Below are 25,623 nucleotides of genomic sequence, written 5' to 3'. Positions count from 1 at the left end.
GGCACGGAGCTGGGACAGTCCCGGAGCCCTCGATGGGGCCGGCACGGCGCTGGGACAGTCCCGGAGCCCTCGATGGGGCCGGCACGGCGCTGGGACAGTCCCGGAGCCCGCGATGGGGCCGGCACGGAGCTGGGACAGTCCTGTCTGTCACCGTGGCGATCTGCCCCGAGCCGCTGCCGCCGGGCTGGACCCGCCCGGGCTGGGGTGGGAATCCCCCGGCTCGGGGATTCCGCTCCGGTAAGCCCCCGCTGACCCAGTTCTCGGTACGCGGTTAAAGGCACCGAGAGCCCGAAGCCCCCGAACGGCGGCGGGCGCAGGGCCGGGATGGATCAGCGGGGTTCTGGCGCGGCGTCCCCGACCGCCGCGCACCCCGATTCCCGGAGCTCCCGGTGCCGCTCCCGGAGATCCCGGTGCCTATCCCGGTGCCGCTCCCGGAGCTCCCGTACCTGCACAGATGGACACGGCGGCGCCCAGCAGCGGCAGCGCCGCCCGCAGCGCGGAGCCGGGCGCTCCCCGCATGGCCCCGGGGCCGGTGCCGCTCCCGGGCCGGTGCTGCTCCCCCGTCGGTGCCGCTCCGGGCCCGGTGCCGCTCCCGGGCCGGTGCTGCTCCCCGGCCCCGCCGCCCGCGGCTTTAGCGGCTTTAGCGGGGAGGGGCCCGGCCCGGCCCCGCCCGGACCCCCGCCCGCTCTATCCCGGCCCCCCGCCCCACTCTGCCCCGGACCCCCGCCCCACTCTCTCCCTGCCCCCTGCCCGCTCTCTTCCGGATCCCCGCTCTGCCCCGCTCCCCGTCCCGCTCTGTCCCGGATCCCCGCTCTGCCCCGATCCCAGCCCCGCTCTGCCCCGCTCCCCGTCCCGCTCTGTCCCGGATCCCCGCTCTGCCCCGATCCCAGCCCCGCTCTGCCCCGCTCCCCGTCCCGCTCTGTCCCGGATCCCCGCTCTGCCCCGATCCCACCCCCGCTCTCCCCCGGGCCGGGGCAGGGCTCTGTGCCCCCCGGGCCGGGCAGCGGGTCCTGTTAAGGCTCGGGGCAGCCCCGGGCGCTGGAGCGGAGGGCGGAGGGCGAGGGGCGTCCCCCGGGGCTCGGCCCCGGCCCGGCTCAGCGCAGCCCTCGGGGCTTGTGCCTGGGAGATGCGCAAAAGCGGCCCTGGACAAGGAGCATTTTCACTCTCGGGAGGTTTTACCAAATCCCCGTCAGTGCCTTTTGGCTGCACCGAATCACCCGTGAACAGCAACGTGTTGAACAGTTTGCGGCGCTCCTGCAGTATCTTAACGGGTTTAAACTAAAAGAGATCCAGATTAGATGTTAGGAAGAAAAGCACTGGCACGGGGTGCCCAGAGAAGCCGCGGCTGCTCCATCCCTGGAAGTGTTCCAGGACAGGCTGGCCGGGGCTTGGAGCAGCCTGGGACAGTGGAAGTGCCACTGCCCAGGGCAGGGGGTGGCACTGGACGAGGTCCAAGGTCCCCGTCAACCCAAACCGTTCCAGGATTCTGAGATTACACCTTCACAAGGGAAAATCATCCGACTAAATTCTCTTTGAAAGAACACAAATCGCCCTCTCCCGTGGCACCGGAGATGAAACCCAAGCACTCTGGTATCAAGTGGCTGTTGAACAGCACAAAAAAGCTGCTCTTGTACTTTTTTCTTTTTAAAATTGTCATTCAAACAGATCCTGGGAAGGCATTTAGGATTTCCATCCCACCCTCAATTAACTGTGATGGAATTGCAACGTCTTAATGAAGTCCAACGTGACACTCGCAGCAGTCCCTGTGGGTTAATGTTCTATTGCACTGAAACTCAGCACAGCAGAGTCTTGCACACCTCACTGCTCGGGAAACACTGCAGAGGGGCTAGAGAATACCTGCCAGGATCTAATAAAAGAAATGAAGGTTTGGGTGCCAGAACAATAAAACGATAGAGGGAAAATCGCTTCTGTTTCCTTTCCGAAAGCCTGGAGCCGGTGAGCGCTCCCTGCCCACGGCTCTCCACGTCCCCGCACCTGCTCAGCCGCCCATGACTTGCCAAGTACCTGTTAAGCCGCAGATTACTTTCCTGGAGATCCCAGCTGGCTCTGGGAACACCGGGAGAGAACATCGGATCCTCAGCAGCACCCAGGCACCGCTCGCCCTGCTGTCACATCCGACCGACGCAGGCTGCTCCCGGCAGATCCGTGTTTGCTTCCACTCCTTCCCCACTCTCACAAACAATTCACTTCATTTGCTCAATGCTGCTAGAAAATGTAAACGTAACTCATTCAGGCTCTGCTTAGGTTCACAGCACAGAGTTATTCTGCTCTTCCATGTAAAGGAGGACATAAATGTAGGAATTATGTAATTGGTTTTTCTGCAGTTCAAAAAAGAAAAGGTACAGAACATGTTTGCTCACACTTTGCAAAGAGTATCTCCTGCACTTGTAAAGGAGGAGAATGAAAGCTTTAGAAAATTATATATATATATACAGGGACCTGGTTGTCCATCACTGAGCCTTCACCCTCCGCCTGATCTTCCCCAGGCCTTTGACACAACAAACACCAGCAGAAGTCAAAAGAACATCGAGACAAGGGATGGGAGGGAACAAAACCCCGCCACGCTTTGAGGCTGTAGTGACACAAATGTGCTCCCCAGTTCAGCTGCTTGCATGGCACGGCTCGTGGGGGACAGAAACAGCCTGTCCTGAGGACTTAGGAGTCTTTGGAAATAGGTAACACCAAGGAAACTTTTGCCAACTGAAGGCACTCATAGAGTTGGCTAAAACCCAAAAATTTTGTTTTATAATTTGTTTTGCTCCACATCAGGACAAAAAAAAGACCTACTGAAATCTTGTGCAAGAAGAACCGAAGGGAATCCACAAACACCCCAGCATGGGCAGCAGGGCAGCAGTTACCCCTCCCCGTGGTCCTCTGCCTCCCACACCAGTGCCCTGGCTACAGAGCGGCCTTGCACTCCCTCAGCCCCACTCTGCTCATCCAGAAATGCCATAAAACCATCCAAAGGTCCAACCAGAATTACATATTCCAGCAAAAACATAGTATTGTTGACTGTGGCAATTAGAGGTGAAAAATTCCCAAACTGTTCCAAAAAATATTTTATAATTCTTTAGTCACCTCCTCCCCAGACGCTGCTTCCCGAGGCTCTGGAATCAAACACTACCTGGGGTGGGCTGGGCCAACGGGAACGGAACCTAAGGTAGATTGGCAGGAGTGCTGCAGAGCACCGTGGGGAAAGCCTTTTCTTTCAGCCTGGGTGGAGACTGTGGTGTATTCCTGCTCACACCAACCCCTTAATTCTACTGAGAAGGACACGTTACTGGGGGGACCTTTCTGCTGAGGAGAGCAGTGATGGAACTGCCTGGAGAATTTGAGCATCAGGCATAAGGAGTGCCCAGTGAGCGAGCATCAGTGGAGTTAAGGAGTTACTTCATCGTGGAATGGGTTGGGTTGGAAGAGACCTCAAAGCCCATCCCAATCCACCCCTGCCACGGCAGAGACACCTCCCACTGCTCCAGGCTGCCCCAAAGTCCAGCCTGGCCCTGGACACTGCCAGGGATCCAGGGACATTCCTTCTACCTAAGCCCCACCCACCATATTTCCAATGGGAAGTTTCCAGCGGCCCAGTTTGGAACCATCTCCCAGGGGAGTGAGAGGAGATTTTCCAGAAACAGTAACAGGGAAACAGAACCATTCACTGGCAATGGCTGGAACGGCCAAAAGCACCAAGTCGGAATAAGGCAAGGGCCAGAGCCCTTTTCCTAAAGGTTTAATGTGAATTCAAGATCCACATAAAACAGAGCAAAAGACACTGAGAACATGGAATTGCGTCAAGCTTCTCATGCAGATTTTTTTTTAAGTGCTTGAAGTTTCAGGTTCTCTCGCTTCAGCAAGCAATCAGAAAATACAGCAAAATACTTTTTTTTTTATTATTATTTAGTGGTGTCAGTGTCCTTTCTCCCAGTGACGAGGGGCTGTCACATGTTTAAAATTCCCACGGAATCCCATCACAAGAGACCTGAGAGAGTAAATCTGCCCCAGGTGTGAGCGTGTTCCCAGCTGTGCCAGTGCCAGCTGAGGCCGTGGTCAGTGCTGAGCCCCGGGCAGGGGCAGAGCTCCGGGGCTCCCACAGCAGCAGCTGCTCCCGGCCCCCTGCACACAGGGAACAACCGAACCAGCACAACTGCAAACACAGAGGCGGGATCGCATCTCGAGGCTCCAGGCTTTCCAGAACATTCCAAGAATGAAAAGTGATCTATGCTGCGAATCTGAAATATTTATGAAACTTGGGAAAAGGATTTTTGGGTGGTGAAAATCAGAAAAAACTGCTGCAGAGACCCATGGGGGAGGAGACTGGGGAGATGCAAAGTCATTGACTCCAGCTGGCAGCACGCTAAGGGTGTCATCATCTTTTAAGATCCAAAGAACAAGCTGAATTCAAGTTTTAATGTCTTTAACAAAAAAAATCCCTGGCCTTGTTAGGTATGATTTCCTTCTGCCACAGTTTTTCCACAGTTGACACACGGCTTATCTCTGAGCTTGAACAGAAGAAGAACAATACACAGGGATGAGAGGACAGTATGCATGGCCTTTTCCATGCTGTAAAAGCCACCAAAAAAAACTTTTTAAAAAAATCTCTCCATGATACCCACGGGAGGAAGAAAAACCCAGGTGTTGAAGCCTAACACAGCATCAGCTTTTCATTTTCTGAGGGGAAAAGATTTCAGCACAGAAACCAGGACCTGGACTTGCTGACACTGATGCCAGTGTCCAAATGCTGTTGATTGTAGGAGCTCAGGGTAGTTTTGTGACAGTAGAAGGGGACAGTCACAGCACTGGAGAAGGTGGTCAGTGTTTGGGCAGGGGCTGCAGGTGGAGACAAATTATGAATTACTGATGTTAGATAATTTTTAAAATCCACCTCAGAGGTTCAGACCTGGGAGTGCAGAGCCCCGAGGAGGGGACGGGAGCCCCAGGGCGGCGCTCTGGGTGTGACACAGTGCTGGATGTCACACAGGGCGGCACAGGGCAGCCACGGTGGTGCCAGCAGGGACACTGGGCTGTGTTTTCTAAACAAACCAACGCCCCAACAAGTGACATCTCCCAGGTCTGAGCACTGGCAGACACTTTGGCGTGCTGCCCCACAGGCCACCATCCCGAGGCCCATGGCCCCAGAGCCCCGGGCAGCGGGGCAGGTACAGAACAGGGTGACCCCGGGATCAGGTGTCCCAAAGCCCTGGAAGATCCCTCCCACAGCTCCAGCACAGGGTGGACGGCACTGCAGGACAAGGCCACCCCAGAGAGAAGCTGCAGCCGTGGGGCAGGTGCCAGGCTCTGCTCCTGCAGCCCCTCTGGCCCTGAGCCATGCCCGGCTCTGTCCTGCCACAGCTCCCTGGGGCAGGCACCGAGGGCTGGGGGATCTTTCCTTCTAACTGGGGCTGCAAAGCCAAGGCGCTATTCCCAGGTGGGAGCACTGTCACAGCACCTCAGACATTGGATAAAACGCTTTTCCCACACAAACCTTGTCTTTAAAATGTATTCTGCGTTCGAGATTCTCTCTCTATAAATGGAACAGCACCTGGAATGTCTTTGCTTCCCTTCTCCAGTGCCAAGCACTGCGCCAAGGCTGAGCATTTTGTGCAGCAGACATTTCGCCTCACAGGGAAGAGATTTGTCCCTATCAAAACAATTAACCTAGGTAAATAAAATTCTGGGAGGCTTCACGTGGATTTTTGATGGGTAATTCCAGCCCAGAAGGCCCACGAGGGAAGTTCCAAGGGAGGGGGAAGAAGCCTTCAGTGACTTCTCTACAGCAACAGTAACTGGAGTGAGGGCACTGCCCGTCCCCAGGACACTGCAGAGTGCCACAGATCCCTGACCAGTAACAAATGAGGGATTCTGTCTTCTGCAGGCAGAATCCTGGAACCACAGGATGGTGGGGGTTGGAAAACCCATCCCATTCCACCCCTGCCATGGCAGGGACACCTTCCACTGTCCCACCCAGGCTGCTCCAAGCCCCAGTATCCAACCTGGCCTGGGACACTGCCAGGGATGGAGCAGCCACAGGCTCTCTGGGCAACAGAGGAATTCAAACAAAAATCTACATTTCCTGCCCCCCCCAAAATCTGACACACTTCTGGTTCCACCCAGTCTTCCTCCTGTAACTGCTGGGAGTTGTCCCCACCCCAGGACAGCTGAATCCCGCAGGCAGGGCTGCTCATTAGAGCTCTTTTCCACACAGGGCCTCCGTCAGCAGGCTGCGATCCCCAGCGAGGCACCGCTCGAGCAGCTCTGTCCTGGCTGGTGCAGCGCAAACCCGCCAGACACATGAATAATTCAGCTCCAGGAGGGAACTGCCTGTGCCATCGCCATAGTAATGAACGCAGCGACGCCCTTACTGCAGCAGATTATATAGAAGAATTCCAAATCTCTTTAGAAGATTAGATTTTTGTGGAGGTACCAGAGGAACACAGATTAATGAACACACTGGAAAAATAGCGTGAGAGGCTTCCCTTCACTTGGAACTTCCCCTGCTGCCCAAGCCATGACACCTCCAGGGAAGAGCAGCAACAAATGTTCTCCTGTGACTGTCCAGACACGTGGAAACCAGGTTAAATCACACAGACCACAGATAACGCTGCCCTGGCTGTCACCGAGTTTTCCCTTCTCTGCCACACTCCAGCTCCCAAGAGGGAGCCCAGCTATTCCCGCTGGCTTTGGGCAGCACAGACCCTGGCTGTCCCCAGCAGCAGTTGTACATTAGCACAGTGGTGAATGACTTCTCCCAAGGGATGAGAGCTGGCTAAGAACTAACTCCCAGTGATTAGTTTCCTCTTCACTTTCTTGGTTCGCATTTGCCAAACAATGACCCAATTCTCACACACACACCAGCTAACCCTTCAAATAGTTCAGTCCATGCCTGGACCAAAAGCGCTTCAGTAGCAGGGGGTGAAAGTGACCTGTGTTTAAAATAAGCCCCGGGTGCTTTGCTGTGCAGAGGGCAGCCCTCGGAGCAGCAGCAGCAGCGACCGTGACCTTGCCAGCACACCCGGGAGTGCCCAGGGCTCCCAGCACTGACAGACTCTGTTACCCTGCCAGTGGCTTTTCTGGATAATCCTCTTTACTAACACAGGATAGAGAGTATTACTGGGGCGTTCCTATGGTTTGTGGGTTTATCCTTTAGTTGGTTATGCCCTGTGTGTTCAGAGAAGGGAATGGAGCTGGGAAGGGGCTGGAGCCCAAGGAGGGGCTGAGGGCGCTGGGAAGGGGCTGAGCCAGGAGAAGAAGAGGCTCAGAGGGGACCCTGTGTCTCTGCACAGCTCCTTGACAGCAGGGTGGAGAGAGAACTGTGGTGTTCTTGCTGCAGCCCCGTATCCTGCAGCATCCCAAGCACAGCTGACAGCCAGTGCCCAGTGCTGGGGTTGGAAAATCCCAATGCAAAGGGAGCACTGTGGAGTTCCCAGAGCTGTTCCCAGCCTGCAGCCAGTGCTGTTCTAGAACACAGCACAGTGCAGAGGATGCCACAGAACAGAGCTGGAGCAGGTATCTAACAGGACCGTGTTCCTAATGCCCAATAAGATGCTGTGACTCAGTGTGGCAGTTTGAGGGACACAGCCCAGCTTCCACCAGCATGGCCAGGGCTGCCACGAACCCTCAGCACAGCAGGTTGTCTCTCACCTCCAAGCCTTGGCAACGGAAAACACAGGAGAGGTGAAAACTCCAACCAAAACCCTGATCATACGCTCCACACTCACACCAAACTGCCACCTGTGCCCGTCCCCTCCATCTGCAGTGCCACCTCATGACCCCAGCCTGCGCAGGCATCCTGCTGGCCTCCCCCAGGCACCTCCACAGGAGCCTGCCCCGCTTCCCGCTGGGTTGGGATCCTGCCCCGCTTCCCGCTGGGTTGGGATCCTGCCCCGCTTCCCGCTGGGTTGGGATCCTGCTGCCGTTCCAGGAAGGCAGGTGGCACAGCAGGCACGGGCACTGCAGAGCTGCAGGCAGTGCCCGCTGCCAGCTCCCAGCAGCGCAGCTCCTCACCTGCCACCAGTGACCCCAGCAGCAGCCCCAGCCCCAGCCCCGGTGCCGCTGCCCTCCCGCCCTCCCGGGCTGCAGCCGCGTCCCAGCACACGGCTCACACGCAGCCCAGGGTAAAGCAAACCGAAACACACGCAGGCATTTCAGTTCCGCTGACAGACTACGAGAAAACCTCACGGAATCCGCTGTTCCCGGTTTTCTCCCACGGCCCGTAACTGGAGAGCCGGCAGCGCTGCTCTGAGCTCACAGCAGCCCCAGCAGCACCCGGCCCGCACCCTCGGCTCCCACCGCTCCGGCAGCAACGGGGAACGGGCATTCCCCGCGGCGGGAACGGCACAGGGAGGACGGCTGGAAGGAGAAGTTACAGAGGCAGCAGAGCAGAACCTGGCACTCGAGGGCTGAGGGGAACCTCAGAGAAGTGTTCTACCCCAGAGAGGACGCGTGCAGAGGCTTCCAGGGGAATCCCGAGCCTATGGATAAAGGAGCTCTTTTCCAAGGATGAGAGGGCACTGCCATTCCTGGTGTAAGGAAGGAGAGGAGCGTTCGGGGAGGCCCAGGCACGGGGAACCCTTGGGTGCCCACAGAGCTGCCCCCCCTGGGCTGGGGGACAGGGGCAGGGAGAGCCCAGCGCGTCCCTGCTGCAGCTCTGCAGCCTCAGCACCACGGAGGGGCACCTGAGCCCTGACAGGCGGTAACACAACCAAAACACTCCAACCTTTGACTTGAAAACATTCTATTTAATTTATACAAATAACTACTAAATAGAAAAAGTAGATTAAAACAAAATAGTTATTTTTCTGGCAGAGTTTAAATGCATATTATATAGCTTAGAAGAAATAAAATGCATTTTTCCCCACAGCATTCATGACCTAATATTCTAGTTAACTCCTCCACGGCTCTCCTTTCCCAGATCAGTAAGATGCCAGACGCAAGGTCCTGTGGGAAATGGCTATATATACGTTCCATATTCCAACTTAAAATATGGTACAGACCACACACCTACAAATGTGAAGCACTTAAAATGTGACTATCGAGTTGTAACATGATAATACAGAAAACAATTCATGTTTCAGGTTATATTGTGTTACAAAAATGTCTGTGTAAGAAATCATGAAAGAGGCCACATAAAAATAAGCTTTAACTTTATGCACTTATTTTACAGTTTAAAAAACTGGCAAGTGCACTAGTAATAAATAATTTGCAAGTTTTGGATAAACAAGAAATTCCTAATGTTCAGCATTATTGTAAACATCAGTACACATGTAAAATGCAGCTAAAGTCTGACAGTTACGTTTTCAGTTTACCGAATTCTTTTCCTATTACTCAGGCAGAGATCGATGCAGGATACAGCCAATCATATTTTTGGCAAGTCATGTCGTTAAAATTAACAGTGACAGTGCAAGTAAGGAATGCAAAGAATTCCTAGTGCAATAAAGAAGAGAAGCACAGGCAATATTGCTGATTAAAATTTACCACTTCCATGTGTTCGCCCTGGGAGTGATTAGGAGAATTAAAATAAAATATTAAAAAAAAAAAAAAAAAAAACAAGAAAAGGGGAAAAAAAAGAGAAAAAAAAAAAAAAGAGAAAAAAAGAAAGAAAAAAAGAAAAGCTGTTCAAAGCCATTGTTTAATGCCCTGATCTTGTCTTAGGATTTCTCTGTCTTCCTTCAGGCCACTAGCTCAGGCACAGCGCGCACAGCCGAGTGCTCAGCGCTCGCCCAGCTGTGGTGGGAGCAGTGCGGACAGCCCGGGGTGCTGCTCCCCAGAACCCCCAGCAGCCCCGGGCACCAGGGCCACGAACGGCCTGGCCGGAGCCCTCCGGGCCAGCCAAGTGCCTTCCTGCCGGGACAGCACCGCGAGGAGAGCGTCAACAGTCCGCTTTCAGTTTGTCCAAGGAATTGTCAATTTTGGTCAAAGTCTTTTTGATGCGCAGGGCTGTCAGTCTGGCCGAGGGGTTCTGGTACCAGCACTCCTTCATCAGCTTGGCAAGGGACGTCAACGTCTGGGGAAGAACAGAAACCACAGCGCGCACGGGTCAGACACAAACAACAAGCCAAGCAAGCACTGGCTGGGGCCAAGCACTCGCACAGAGAGGTTCTGCTGCCTAATCAACGCTCCATTTTCAGAGTTTCCCGCTATTTAGCAAATACAGAGCCTTCATGCTTTGAAAAGCTCCTGAAGTCTGATAACTTGATTAAACCAAGAGCACAAGTGGCCCGTGGGCTGGCGGGAGTGACCAGCCAGTGTAACTTTAAACAATGGAGTGTGCGTTTTTTTCTAATTAAGCAAACACTACGCAGAACTTCTCTTCAATGACACCAACCCCTGCAGAGCCATGAAGGCAGCTGAGAGGGTACAGAGGTTCTGCCTGTGATTTCAGCATGCCCAGCAAGATTTAACTGGCTGGGCTCCCAGCACAGGGCACAGCTCCACACCCAAACCTCAGAGATGGGCCCTCTGCCCTGCTCAGCCCTACAGATTTCATTTCAAACTGACTTCCACAGCTCCAGGGGTAAGGACCAAACAGCTGGGCAGCCTGGAGAGGCCAGACTGACACTGATGAAGAAAAATAAACGTGAGCATCAGTCTTTCAAAAAGAACAACAGCCCCTCTCTCATAGGCAGGAGAGCCCAGCATTCTGCTGTTTGTGCTTGTAAGGCACAGAAAGCCCAGGCAGCTTCACTCCCCTGCACTTCCCCCCGAGGGAGAACAACCAGCAGGAAAAGCAGCTGTAAGGTTTTGCTAACTCGTGTTCTGATCTGTGACTAGCTCAGAGCTGCAGTGGTCAGTTTGCTCAGTGCTCCCCAGCCAGGCCAGCACATCCCAACCCCTGCAGAGGGGTCACTGCTCACAGGGCCCACCCAGAACATCTCCCCAGCAAGTGACAACTGAAACAGCTTCTGTGACTGTGTCAGACAAAGACCAGCACCACACTGACCGGGTCTGAGAACCATCTGTTGGGAATGTTGGGCCTCTGCTGATCCACACAGACCACTTTCCTCATGTCTTCAAAACTGGGATCATTTGGAACCAGGTCATAGAAGGGTGGCTTGTAGTCTTCCACGATGCCTGGTGAGACAAACACACATTACAGTGACACTGTGAGTGAACAGCATTTCCACTGGCACAGAGAGTACACATAACCCACCTAAGAGGCACAAAAATCCTTTAGAAGTCAACCCTGCAGAGTCACGCAGCCCTGAACAGCACTCACTGCCCCAGGAACAGCTTTTTCTATGCAAAATGTGAATTAATTGGCTCATACTGCAAGTCCACAAAGTATGAGCTATACCCACTTTGCAGATGCTGGAGCTGAAAGGATGAGAAAGGCCCCTTGCCAAAAGGCCAAGTTTTGTAATGCATGCAGCTTTCCTGCCTACCAAAAACTGGGCTTTCTACCAGCAAATGCAAAAATGTAAGGTCTGCACTGGGGTTTCTAACAGGCTCAACACACACTCTGGTGCTTTCGTAATTCCTGAGAGTGCAATAAGCATGTCAGCAACCACAGAGCCTCAGGCTGGTGCTTCAAAGCATTTCATTCCTCGTTATGAAAACAGTAAAATCCCCAGTGTAACTGGCACCACGTGCCCTCACAAAGCCAAACACCGGCACTCAGGAGCTCAGTGCATCCTCATAAAATCCCGGACTGGTTTGGGCTGAGAGGGACCTTACAGCCCACCTCATTCCACCCTGCAATGGGCAGGGACACCTTCCCCTATCCCAGGTCGCTCCAAGCCCCATCCAGCCTGGCCTTGAAACCACCAAGGTGGCCGTGCCCTGGGGTTTGGCACTGAAACCAGAGCTGGTGTGTGCGCTCCCCCAGAGCACTGCCAGGCTGGAGCCCTCTGCCTGCCCCGCAGGACACACGTGCAGCTCTGCTTCCTCACTGCATCAGGCTCACAAACCACCTACAGGGAGCACAACCCTCTCAGGAAGCCAATTTACAAACCGGTGTCCAAAGACAGGCACCTGGGTCAGTGGTGTGGAAAAGGCCTGAGCTAATGAGGCCCTCTGTGTCCAGCAGGAACATCAAATGGCTGCTGCTGTTAGCTGGGACCAACAGACTGAAATCTGCTGTCCCACAGCCAGACATGAAATCCTGGAGAATCTCTGCTGCTTTGGATACTCTGAAGTTGAAAAGAGGTTCTCAACCCTTCCCACAGCAGTTGAAATTTCAGTTTTCCTGTTCTACTGAAGATGAAGATCAAAGTCCCATAGATAGTCCTGTGCATACTCTGCAAAAATCTGTAAACTCCTGTCTGCGATGATTGGTCAAAAAGGGAAACAGTCTTCAGGAAACTGCAAGAGCCTTGGAGAACGGTGGGGTGATTTGGGGACCTGCCCACCCAAGCAAGCTCCCATCAGAAGCAGCGGGCAGCCTGCAGGGTTTGCTCAGTGCTACCCTGACACAGACACAGGACAAACAACGTGCTGTGCAAAGCAGCATCACCCACCCTCCTGCTCAGAGCAATTCCCAGCTGCACTCACCAAACATCACCTGCAGGGCTGAGCTCCTATCCTCACCCTTCTCCTGCCTCCCCAGACCCCAGTTTAGTGTGAGACCCCAGGAACACAACCCCTGAGTGCCCTTTACCTGCCCGTCCTGCAGCTAAAGCCAGGGCTTTGCACGGGACAAAGACCCAAACCCTGCTGTCACAGCACTCTGAACACTCCCAGGGCCACGAGGATATTCCAGATGAACTTTACACTGCAGAGACGTCTGGCTCCAGTTCACTATTGTCATGTGGTCTTTCCCAAGCACACAACTGCTGCAGAAGACACAGGAAGCAGGGCTGGCCTTTCCTCCAGTAGTGCCTGTGCAGTGCTCTGAGCTGCTGCCCAGCCCCGTGGGAGCCCTCGGTGGTGCCAGGGAGCCACTTCCCCCTGTCCCAGAGCGTGGCACCGACCCCTGACACGCTGCCCTGGCCCACTGCCTGGGGACACCCGCGTCCCACAGCCCGGCTTCCTGACAGCCTGCAGGTGACTTCTGTCACTTCTGCTCTGCTGGGGCCGCTGGCTCTCTGCTCTCAATCAGCTGCAGCTCACAGGTACCGCAGTGGCTTCTTACCTTTACCCCATGTTCACAGACTCCCAGAATGGCTTGAGAGGGGAGGGACCTTAAAGCCCATCCAGTGCCACCCCTGCCATGGCAGGGACCCTCCCCTGTCCCAGGCTGCTCCAAGCCCGTGTCCAAACTGGTCTTGGACACTGCCAGGGATCCAGGGACAGCCACAGCTGCTCTGGGCACCCTGTGCCAGGGCCTCAACACCCTCACGGCCAAGAAGAACTTTTTCCCACTATGCCATCCAGCCCTGCCCTCTGGCAGTGGAAGCCATTTCCTGTGTCCTGTCCCTCCAGCCCTTGTCCCCAGTCCCTCTGCAGCTCTCTTGGAGCCCCTTCAGGCCCTGCCAGGGGCTCTGAGCTCTCCCTGGATCCTTCCCTTCTCCAGGGGAACATTCCCAGCTCTCCCAGCCTGGCTCCATGGCAGAGGGGCTCCAGCCCTTGGAGCATGTCCATGGCCCTCAGCTGACTTCAAGTCCAGCTGGTCCTGTGCACGCACAAATCTCACTGCTCAACCCCACACAAAGCACGGTAGCAGCTCCAGCCTCACACAGGGAATGACACCACACACCAGGGCTCCTTTGAGTAGGAACCACCTCTGAGCTTCTGGTGTTACTGTCCTTGTTGAACAAGACCAGAGCCCTGGGAACAACCCCGACAATTCCCAAGGACCTGAGCTGTGAGTGCCAGGCAAGCACCAAACCAAGGGAGCATGTTCCAAGAGCAGGGGACACTCTCCAGGGAACCAGCACTGCTCTGTTTGAAGAGGAAAACATAGCTTTGGGGACTGAAATCATCTTCTGAGTACTGGGAAAATGCTGGCTGGTTCCTACTGCAGCACACAGACAACACCAAGTACTCGTTTGTGTTGGAGTCCAGGGCATTCCTTTGGTTGCCTTGAAGGGTCAGGGACCTGGGCAGGGGGTCTGGGACCCCAGCCTAGAGCTCAGAGAGACACTGGCTTTGATCTCAGCCCATGGGAAAAACTTCCTACACTGAGAGAAGGTTTACAGGCCACAAGAATGTGAGAAATAGTAGTTTTAGGTTCCTAGCATTGAAGTGAATGGGACAAGATGGAGAATTTGGGGCGTTGTCTCCTTCTTCTTCTCCTTCTCCTTCCCTCACTCCATTTCAGCAGTGATGTGGGCACAAAGTAGTTAGTGAGGATTGGGTCAAAGTAAAGATGACCTTTTTAGTAATAGTGATAGACATTAGTAAGAAATAGTAAACAAGAAATACATAGCAATTAGTATAAAAGATAAGGACAACCCAGCTCGGGGGGGAGACGTGAGGAATCCATGCAGCTGTGAACATCTTGTCGGACTCCGAGAAAATTGTAAGATAAAAAACAATAAACGAAGTATGCAGCCTTGAAAAATCTAAACCTGAGAACTCCGTCTCTTCCTTCGGCTCGGCTCAAAGCTGTGCAGAAGAGCAAGGACCCTGAAACCACCTCAATGTTAAAGTAAGCCCCCGACAGTTTGTGCCAAAGGAGCTTCCTATCAAATTTTCCTCCTCACACTAAACAAGAAAATACCAAGAACCACTGTGTCATGTGGAGGATCATTGGGTAGATTTTTAAAAAATAAAAAAAATTAAAACAGAATCAATAAATAAAAATTAAGAACTGCCAGACTTAATAGTCATGTTAGAACAAGTTCAAGGTGTCTGTGAGCTGAAGCACTGAACCAGGCTGAGGCACTGCAAGGCTGCCCACGAGTCCAGGGGAGCACAGGGAGCTGATGAGTGCCTCTGGCCCCCCGAGACACCACCACACCCCTGCTCCTGCAGCCTCACTCCCAATGCCAAAGTCTCACTGCAAAGCAAACAGGGTGATCAGAGCAGCCACCTGACCCGCAATGATTCCCACACAGCTCAGCTCACAGAGGTGAGGGAAGATGTTTACTCCATCCCAGCCAGTGCAAGGGCACGGAATTACAGCAGCAGCCAGGAGTCTGACACTGAAGCTGGTTCTGTGCAATCAGTATCACCAGCACCTGAAACTTCAGACTGTCCTGACGTGACCAGAGCAGAGACAAATGTGCATCACCTGAAGTTCTTCCATGGTGGCACTGAGCTCCATCAGAACCAAATTCCCAGAGCATGCACCTACTAGCAGGTAGGTCTGCAGTCCCCTGAGCTCCACACCAACCTGGTGAAGCTGCCAGCACACCATCCACCCTTGCTCACTCCAGAGCAGCTCAGGTTAAAGCCTATTGCTGCAGCAGTCTCTGTGTCCAGCACCAGGACTGTACCTGTGCACAGCCCAGGCTGCATTCCAACTCGCTAAAGCAAAAGCAGTCCCAAATTCTGATCCTTCCTGCACTTCCTGTATTCTTTTTTCCTGTCCTTTAGGGTTTGCCATGAGAAACAGACACCTTCAAATATTCACTATGGTTTAATGACACGAGGAAGAACAGAGACTTTGTGATCTAAAATTTTAACTTAGCTCTTTGATATGAATTAGGTCTCACCAGGACTTAGAATGAGCAGGGGACTGACTCTCTTCTCTGCCTTAACAGAAATGGCAACAGGACTCAGCCACTGCAGCCAACACAGCAAGAGCTCCCTCAGCGTCTCAGGGATCCAAGCGCTGTGGAGGCCCAGCACGCTCCTGTGCACGCCGGTGCAGGTGCTCTGCCATGAGTTACCCCCTGCCCACCTGTCCCAGAGCCAGGGAAGGAGCCCCAGGCACTCACCGTTGCTGACCATGCGCCTGGCCACCTCCCAGAGGACCAGCCCAAAGGCCCAGATGTCCACCCGCTTGTAGGAGTCGAAGCAGTCTGCCTGGATCGTCTCGTCCAGGACTTCTGGAGCCATGTAGCGCTTGGTGCCCACGCGGGGATTGTTCCCCACGTCCAGCTGGTTTGTGCTTTGGGAATGCATGACTGCAAGGCCTGAAGGACACGAGAAAGAGGTCACGGTTAAGTCCCCTTCAACTGCAGCAGCACACACTTAAAGGCCCCAGGGGCAGCGACCCCATCAGACGGTTTCTGAAAGAGGAGCCGAGGGCCCAACTGCCCAGAGACCATTGGGGTCGGCTCCAAACCCGGCACAACCAGCCCCTGAGGCCACAGACAGGCCCGTTATCTCCTAAGGGATTATCATCCAGCATTTTATTGCGCTCTTGCAAAACACCATCATGAAGTGTTTTGCAGCCACTGGATGGCCCCAGCACTCTGGGCATGGATACACAGAGGCCAAGCAGCTGCTGCTTAGAAGAAAACAATTTTACAGGGCATTCAAATTTATTTATAGACCTTTTGGGTAGGTGGATACACCCGAACCGTGGGGAAGGGAGGAGAAAAACACCGCACGAAGGATACACACAAGTTAAAAAAATACAGCTGGAAAACAAAAAAACACCGTATTTGCAGCAGCTTGAAAAACAAACATCCTCAAGCAGATCTAAAATGAGTCAGACAAAACTACTCTACCTGGTTTCTACTAATTACTAAACATTTAAGCAGAGAACATTACGTGAGGGACTAAATTACTGTAAATTTGGAAACACACAGAGCACTCATTTGGCCACGGTAAACACAGTGCACTACAAATTGAGCAGCAGCGAGTGCATGGCAGAGCCAAGCGACAGAGCAGGCGACGCAAACTCTCCCTAATTTCCTCAACAAATCTAAGAATGACATATACTATTTGCATTTAACAGGAGTTTATTTTAGGTGAACCTTAAAAGGCTTTTTACCTCAGTCCCACAAAAACTAACCTATCACCAGATCATTCATTTGCTTTTCTTCCCAAAGAACAGTCTGTTCTTTAACGTAACCAAAATTTGGAAAATACCTTTTTACAATTCAAATGCCCTTCAAGATATTTCAAGCTTATAAGAATATGCTTATGGTACCTCTAGAAAGATCACAGAATACTTTGGGTTGGAAGGGATCTTCAAGTTCATCCAGCTCCGCCCTGCTCTGGGCAGGGACACCTTCCACTGTCCCAGGCTGCTCCAGCCCCAGTGTCCAACCTGGCCTGGGACACTGCCAGGGATCCAGGGGCAGCCACAGCTGCTCTGGGCACCCTGTGCCAGGGCCTGCCCACCCTCACTGTAAAACACTTCCTATATTTAATGTAAATCAACTCTCTTTCAGTTTCAAACCACCTCCCCTTGGCCCACCACAACAAGCACTAAAATGTTTGTCCCCACCCTTCTCAGAGACACCTCATGTACCATCTCATGACCCCAGACCGATGAGATGTCTGCTCCCAGATCCAAGTTCTTTTGTCAAATATTGATACACACACGTATATTTTTATGTACTATTTAAAATTGACATTAGATTGTATTATACAGTATGTACGGTTTACAAGTTTTCTTTTAAAAAAGCTCGCAACAGCAAACAAAGGTTAAAAACCACATTTCCTGGCCAGCTCTGAAAACATCAAGACCTCGGAGAACACCTCAAAAAAAACCGTAAAACTTCATCCAAACTGGGCAAAACAGATCCCAGAGGCCGACAGGTCAAGGATGACAGCAGAGGGAGGCAAGTCAGCATGCTGCACACCACACACCAAGGAGGTGGGGCACCGGGCCAGGGGACACTGCTGTCACCTGGCTCCCAGCACACAGGCATCCCAGCTGCTCAGGAGCTGGGAAGCAGATCCTGCTCCACCCCAGGGTCTCCTTCCCCCAGGGCCCCTCAAAGCACGAGAACTGAGGGGCACTGAGCACAGGGCAGAGCAGCTCCTGCTTTAAGATACCAGTTGCTAAAATGGAACACCCTGGTTTGACGAGTCCCTGCAAGACAAGAAGCTGCAGGATCTGCTGCTCTGCCACGGCCCCACGTCCTGTCAGCTCTGGGTGAGAGTTGCTCAACTCAGACCCAGCATCAGGCACGTGCTCCGCTTTGGAAGGACAAAGGCAGAACTTTTCCCCAGCTGACAGACCGAGCAGGAATGGCATCCATTCCTGGACTTTGACACCCAGCTTAGCCAGAGCATATCTGAGCCAGCCACTGCTGGTAGTGCAGCTTCTGATGCCGGGGTGCCACGGGCCAGAGCAGCTCCCAGCTCCACACTCTGAGAGGAAGAGACCAGGGGTGGAAACAAGACAGAGCCTCACAGAGGAAAGGGCATGAATGCATGCCAGAAGCAACAAATTCTTTGGTGAATTTCCCTTACAGAGGAGGAACATAGGAAAAATGTGACAGATACATGTCTGAGGAGTTCACACTTAAAAAAAAATAGCTATTTAACCACCGTAAAAACTAATCAGAAAGTGTTTACTGCTGTACTCTCTTGGAAAAATCTTTCAAACATCTGGAATCTCTAGATAAATAGTGTAATAGATTTCACTGTACCAGTGCCATGTCAATCAATGCCAGGATGTGCTGCCCCTCCTCAGAGTGAACTACAAATTTATTTAAAAGCCAGTCTCTGACGCTTTGTCTTTTCAATTTACTGCTCCATTTGTTACTATTCCCACAGCAAATTTCCAGAGGCCCAAGTATATGGCTTTCATGTTTTCCCTGTCTCTACCTCAAATCTCTCAGTCACAAGTGACAAAAACTATGCAGTAGAATTATTATTTTAAAAACTCCCATCTCCTGATACACTTTTTGCCTAGGCAATGGTGCCCCAACACTGTTCTAGCACTCTTTTCTCCCTTGTCCTCAGAGAAAAGAAAAAAAAAGTTACTGTCAGACATGCCTCTAAGGTGTGAACAAGCCACGCTGCTGTGACTGCTCCTGACACCCGTGCATTGTCCCTCAATTCCAAAGCAGCTGGTCCCAGGGAAGCCGCTCCTGACTCACAGAAAGCCCTGCACCACTGCAGCTGGACAGAGCTGCGGCACTGGGACACGAGCACACGGCTCAGACTGCCTGTGGGAGGACACTCATCATTTCAGAAACCAAGTCTGATCGCCGCATCCTCTGGGATCCGGAAGTGGGATTTAACAGCGGAAACCCAGGAAATTCCCAAAAACGTGGGTGGGCTGCAGGCGCCACCTGGCGGCCGCGGCGGGCACTGCGGGGACACGCGGGAGGGGCGGGGGGGGGGCAGGAGGGGTCACTGCGGGGTCACTGTGGCTCAGGACACCCCACGGGTCACTGTGGCTCCGGACACCCCAGGGCACAGCACCCCACGGGTCCCTGTGGCTCAGAACACCCCAGGGCACAGCACCCCACAGGGTCACTGTGGCTCCGGACACCCCAGGGCACAGCACCCCATGGGTCACTGTGGCTCAGAACACCCCAGGGCACAGCACCCCACGGGTCCCTGTGGCTCAGGACACCCCAGGGCACAGCACCCCACGGGTCCCTGTGGCTCAGGACACCCCAGGGCACAGCACCCCACGGGTCACTGTGGCTCAGAACACCCCAGGGCACAGCACCCCACACCCCTCCAGGCTCAGCCCCCCTGGCTCCATGCACGGGCAGGGGCCGCCGCGCTCACCCAGGTCGGCGATGCAGCACTGCCCGTTCTTCTTGACCAGGATGTTCTTGCTCTTGAGGTCGCGGTGGGAGATGGCCGGCTTGCCCTGCGTGCCGAAGATCTCGATGTGCAGGTGCGCCAGGCCGCTGGCGATGGACAGCACGATGCGCAGGCAGCTCACCGTGTCCAGCGTGGTCAGCTGCAGGTAGTCGTACAGAGAGCCCATCTCGTGGTAGTGTGTGATCAGCCACAGCTGCGTGCTGGAGTTCCTGGAAGTCATATCAGATGCGATAAAACCTAGAGGGAGAGGAAGAAGGAGAAACAAGGAAATGAACTGACAGAGCTCCTTCGAGAGAAAAGCAGCTCCGTTAGCCAGAGCAGGGTGCCCATAACGCCAAGGCGGTGGGTTGGACCCCGTACAGGCCATCCACTCAGTAGTGGGGCCAATCTTTGCGGGTCCCCTCCAGCTCTGAATATTCTGTAAGGTGTGTCAGCACCGCTGGCCCCTCCTGCAGCGCACAGCTCGTTCAATTACAGCTGCGCTGCAGAGCACTGCAGGTACCGCTGTGACGAACGCAAAGCCAACAAGTGCTGAACTCTAACTCACATCTGTTCCCAAGAACCCATTTATGTATTTGTCAGTCACACCAAAAAACTACTTGTTAGGACTACATACTTCAAAAATATTTTTATTTTTCCTTCTTTTTGAAGGACTTGGGGTTGGGGAAGTTCCCAGTCAAACAGGAAGACGCCAAGTCTGTAACACATTTGCTGCTGCCCACTTGAGAGGGAAAGCCCTCAAACATCAAGCCATGAACAACCATTTCCATTTCTAGAGCCCACAGACAGCCAGTGTAGGCTGCTGAGAAAAGGGTTAAATGTGTAGCCCAACCACATGTTCTTCTACAAAGAAACAGAGAAAATTTTCTGTTCAAAACTCATGAACCTCAAAAACTTCCAAAACATCACGTCTTAAAACTGAACCCCAAATTCAGGGGAAGCTCCCTTCCTGTCACCTCTGCATATATCCACACAGTGACCTCAATAGCTTTAGCTGGGAACAAGAATTTTATTCCCAAATCAAAGGAACAAATCATGTTTATATAAAGCTCACATACATTTATCAGAAAGAACACCCGCTGCTTTCTCTCCTAAAGTCAGACTTGTGCACAGTGTGACATTTCTGTACTCCGCGATATTGTTTAATATTGCACCTAAAAAAAGTCTCTAAAATAGCCAACAAATTTGACAGTTATCAAGAAAGACTAAACACGGGCAGAGCACCAAGGGAAATATGCAATGTAATTTCAGCCAAGTCACTTGCTCCTTTGGGAAGTTCAATAATTCACATTTCAGGAGGCCACCAAATTATTTTTGTAGTAATAAAGGAACTGCTTCAGGAAACACACAAATGTCTAGCAGGGTCAGCTACAGAGCCAGGGAACATTCTCTGACAGGAAGCAAGAATAAGGAGCTGAAGGAAAACTGATTGAAGACAGATTTTGGGTGAGGCAGTGTCAGCACTCAGAAAATGTGCTGCTGCTTTTATTTGCAGAGGTGGCACACCAGTGACAGAAGGGCACGTCTAGCAGGAATCAAAGGGCTGCTTAAACCTCAGACACGGCCCAACACAACAAAGCCACTTTCCCAGTTCTCAGAACCAGGCACATGAGGTCTGAGCGATGCACAAGGTTCATTTACTTTCCTATTTACAGGGAAAAATACACATCATGCAGCTATAGCTGAGGTTTAAACACCAAAAGAGCTTACCCTCACCCTGAGAAGAACAGTTAAACAGAGGAGAATACTGGATTCATATTGCACTTTACTTAGCCATAAGGAAAAGTACTCAAATCCCTAAATCTCATTACAAACTCCTCCGCACCTTTTCTCCCTCCATTTGTGCAGGGAAACCGAGATGACAACCCACCACAGATCCACCAGAGCTTCCCCTGACACGCTGTGCAGGACTCTGCCACGAGAGCTGCAAGAGCCAGTCCCCTCACAGGGGGCTGCGGCACCTCCACTGCCGTGTGCTCAGCTGCCAACACCTGGTTCACCTGGTTGATTTAACTGCTTCCTGCTGGGATACTGCAGAGCAGCAAGTCACAGCTGCTATGACACATTCCCCATTTGAGACTCAGCCCCTCCTGGAAGCGTCTCCCTGAAAATTTCTCTTCGGCTGTTTATCACAACACAAGAACTAGAGACTGTGAGCTGTCCGGGTAACTCACCTTCACACCAGCCACACCAGGAGACACAATGTGCTCATCCTGCTTACCTAAAATATTCTCATGCCGCAGCAGTACAGTGTTGTACAGCTCAGTTTCCCTGAACCAGGACTTTTCATCCCTAGAAGAGAAGATCTTCACAGCAACGTTTTCTCCTTGCCACTGACCCCTCCAAACTTCTCCGTAACGGCCCTTTCCTGGCGGGGGAAAAACAGGGGAGAAGCTGTCAACTAACAGCCAGCCCTCAGCAGGCACAACTCGCCTGCCATGGACCAAATATCACAGCAGCTCTTCTGATCAGCCTGCGTGCACCTCTTACCCCTGGAGTCACACTGGGCTCCAGCAGCCCTCACCTTCCCTGCCTGCTGTGAGTGCAAGTGTGAGGGAGCGAGCGAGGGAGGGAGGGAGTGTGTGTGAGAGAGTGTGAGAGAGTGTGAGAGAGCGTGAGAGAGTGTGAGAGAGCGTGAGAGAGCGTGAGAGAGTGTGAGAGAGCGTGAGAGAGTGTGAGAGAGTGTGAGAGAGTGTGAGTGTGTGAGTGTGTGTGTGAGTGTGTGAGTGTGTGTGTGAGTGTGTGTGTGAGTGTGTGTGGATCTCTCCTCCCCGCACACCAGTGCAGTACAGAGGGTTTCAACTGGGAATGTCACCATCCAACCACCAGCAAATCAGTGCTTTTGCAGCTGAAGTGACTTAGGCAGCACATGGCAAGGTCGGTGTGCACAACACAAAGCTGTGAATTCTGCAGTGAGTAGGACAGGAAGGAAATGTAATGCTGGGGATAGAGGCTTTACACTTCTATTCCATCATCGGCCCTTGCAGGAACACAAAATGATGATTAAAAAAAAAAAAAATAATTAAACCCAAACCCATCCACAAACAAAAAAAAAAGGATTAAAAAAATCCCCAACCCCACCAAAACCAATCCCTGTCCTGTGGAGATCAGGACACACTGTCTGCAAGCCAAGCTTTTTACCCCAATAGCTCCCTCACCTCTTCAGTGCCTGCACAGCATCTTGGATCAATGTCAATGCCTCCAGGTATCTTTGGCCCAAATGCTTCCTAAACTCAAATTTAACACTGCTCAATAATAAAAATATGGCAAAGAAAAAATTAATGATTCCCTAAAATTAATGCTAAAGCCCTACAAAAAACTAAGCACCCAGAAGACACTGACCTACACACTCCACAAGTGTGATCTGGCGAGCCACCGTTCTTTGCACCAAGAAAGGGAGTCCAGAGCCACTTCCAGATGTGCAGGAATGGTCCAACAGATCCTGTTCAGAGGGAAAAACAGAAGTTTAGAAGGGTGAGAAACCCCATTTTTCCCTGTTTACAGGCACAAAGGACAGGTTACATTAAAGCTCAGGGTATCTGTGGCTTTGGGAATGCCCTTTGGTCACTTGGGGTCAAAGAGCATTTGTTTAGTAAGTCATTATTTGTTAATAAGTGTAATAAATATATGACAATAGATGTCTGTGCACTGGAAGCCCACTCCTGGCCTACCAGTTATCCTCTCTCATGAGATCCCACCCTTTTTCAGCACTTCACTCTCCTTTTACTTACCTTCTGTGCTCTCAGTTCTGTTTCTGATAACTATTCAAGCTTCGTGCAGATATTTAAAACCAAAACCAATTTTCAAATAAACTGAGGTGAGGGGATTTACCAGCATCATCTACACAAGATTTGCCATTGATATCCCAGAAAAACTTCTGTACCAAATCTTTCTTAAAAGCTTTATCAGTTTCTGGTATTTTTAGTGCATTGAAAGCAAACTTTGAGCTGCAAGCTTATAATAAACATGAGAGAGATCCTGACTGAATGTTAAAATCCCATTAGCCGTGTAAAATGCTAATGCCCAGCTACTTTTACAGCCAGGAGTTTTGTATTAGTTTAAAGCATTAACAACTATTGCAAGACTCTTTCTTTGCAAAGGAAAATGGGATAAAAAAGCCTAAGTATAATCAACTTTCCATTACTTCCAGAAAACTGCATTGCTGCATTTGAACCAGATATCCGTGAAATCTCATCTCTAACCACCTCTTAAGGAGTGCTCAAGAAAAAGATAACTTAGGAGTGCAGAGACTACCTTACTTTTTAACATGAGTTGAGGGCTCACTTTCCTTCATGCCTGCATCAGAGGCAAAACAAAAGCAACAAAAACGAACAAAAACTCCCAAACTTATCTACAGCAACTGTAAAAACAAGATTTGAAGAGGCCAGAGCTCCTTCCACTAAGCAGCTTAGGGCTTTAAGCACTTGCTACACTGCAGAGACTAATCCTAAATGTAAACCTACCGAATGTGTGACAAAACCAGTGACTTAAAACACAACGGAGAAGAAAAATCTGGAATCTAGAAGACTTGCTGTTCAGATGAACGCTTAGGCACAGGAGCTACCAATTAATTACATTTTGTGCATCAGCCACACCGGGAGGCGGAGCAGCAGCGCTGGCACCATCGCTCTGAGGCTCTGACTGCTCCACCAGACCAAGCCCCCACAGCTCTTTGAAACAGAATTCTGATTTATTCTTCCCAGGTTTTGTCACCATTTCCAAGTAAAAATAAATAACTAGAAGTACAGAAGGTTTGCGAGTGGCTTGAAATGATCTTGCACAGGTAAGACAGAAGAACTAGTAAAAGTCAGTGCCTAAGGGCAGATCACCAGTTGCACACATGCCTGGGTCATGGTGGACACATCAAGACTGGCCTTTTTAAACCAGTAACACGGAATCAAGCCTTGTGGGCTGATTAAACAAAGTCAAAGGCACAAAAAAAAAAAAAAGAAAAAAAAATATTAACAGACACAGGCCACTATTCAACCCTGCAGTGAAAGCACATTATGGTGGAAGAGCACCAAAATAGAAAATGTTTTCCAGCCTCTTAAGGTGGGGGACATTTTATCTCAGAAATGCAAGGAGAAAACTCTGCACTGCTTCAGAACAAACACTTTCCATCTGCCTGAAGCTTCACTTGCTCTGCTCAGATAAAGGGAGGGACAGCTGCTGGGACATTTGTGCTCTGGCCTCAGGGAAGGGGGAAGGGACAGCCACTTTGCAGAAAGGGAACAATTCCCAGCTCATTGTATTTTCTAGAGACTGCATGAGCATATTTTGAAAGCTGAGCTTTGAGTAAGCACCGCACATTTCTTAGAACTCCCACTGCTCTTCCATCAACAAAATGTCACTGATATCCCAGTCATCCCAGAATCCTGCTACCGAGATCACGGCAGTCAGGTCTGAAGGCTTTAAACACCAAAATTATCTGTATTTTCTCTCCCACCTAGCATCACATCTTTTCCAACCCTTCAGCTTGCTGTGTATCAAACATGCAGCACAGTTCTCCACCTCTCCAGGCCACCCAACAGTCAGGCACACTCTGCCACTGTGCGCTGACATTGTCTCCAGGAACACCAACAGCTCAGAGCGATTCTCCAGATCAAAGGACCTACACTTGCCAAACCCATCTCTTGGTTAAAATTCATCCATGCTACAGTTTTGGGAGCACAGGAATAGCACCACTCCAGTCCTGAGGGCAAGTGGCACCCCCTGGCAGCAAAACACGCTCTTAGTGGTGCGGCCACACGGAAGGAGGAGAGGGAGGGGAGTTTGGAAGTGAGGGAAACTCACACCCTGCACACAGGTAGGTCACTTACTGCCAGCGTGCTGTCCCCCACGTTGGAGGCAATGAGGCCCTCGATCGTGCCATACTCTGCATCCCTAGAATTGAGCCTCTCCATGTGGTTTTTCTGTATTCTCCGTATGATCAGCACAGCTACCGCAGAAAAAACTATCAGCACTACCACAGGAGCCAGGATAACGATGATCAGTGTTTCCATGCTGTAACCTGCAGCTTCTCCTTGAAAGGTTTGCCCTTGGAAAAGAGAAGGAAGGGGAAAAGCGTGAAACGAGAGAGAAAAAAGTAAATTT

The 25,623-nt window shown here is 51.9% G+C and overlaps 1 protein-coding gene across 1 annotated transcript in view; it reads right to left on the bottom strand.

Annotated features, from left to right (window-relative positions):
* Positions 1-8,750: 8,750 nt before the first annotated feature.
* Positions 8,751-25,623, bottom strand: part of ACVR1 (activin A receptor type 1) — a 46,946-nt gene continuing 30,073 nt past the window's right edge. Inside the window, exons 4-10 of the mRNA XM_040070135.2 lie at positions 25,350-25,567; positions 22,873-22,972; positions 21,752-21,898; positions 19,492-19,767; positions 15,780-15,977; positions 10,958-11,088; positions 8,751-10,021 (exon numbers count right to left, since the gene is read on the bottom strand). Of these exons, the coding sequence (XP_039926069.1) occupies positions 9,887-10,021; positions 10,958-11,088; positions 15,780-15,977; positions 19,492-19,767; positions 21,752-21,898; positions 22,873-22,972; positions 25,350-25,567 (1,205 nt within the window). The 3' untranslated portion in view covers positions 8,751-9,886. The remainder of the gene's footprint in view (positions 10,022-10,957; positions 11,089-15,779; positions 15,978-19,491; positions 19,768-21,751; positions 21,899-22,872; positions 22,973-25,349; positions 25,568-25,623) is intronic.

Source organism: Hirundo rustica, chromosome 7 (genome assembly GCF_015227805.2).
Source record: "Hirundo rustica isolate bHirRus1 chromosome 7, bHirRus1.pri.v3, whole genome shotgun sequence".
NCBI lineage: Eukaryota > Metazoa > Chordata > Aves > Passeriformes > Hirundinidae > Hirundo > Hirundo rustica.
The sequence above is the reverse complement of the archived record's forward strand: the minus strand, read 5'-3'. Positions and strand labels throughout refer to the sequence as shown.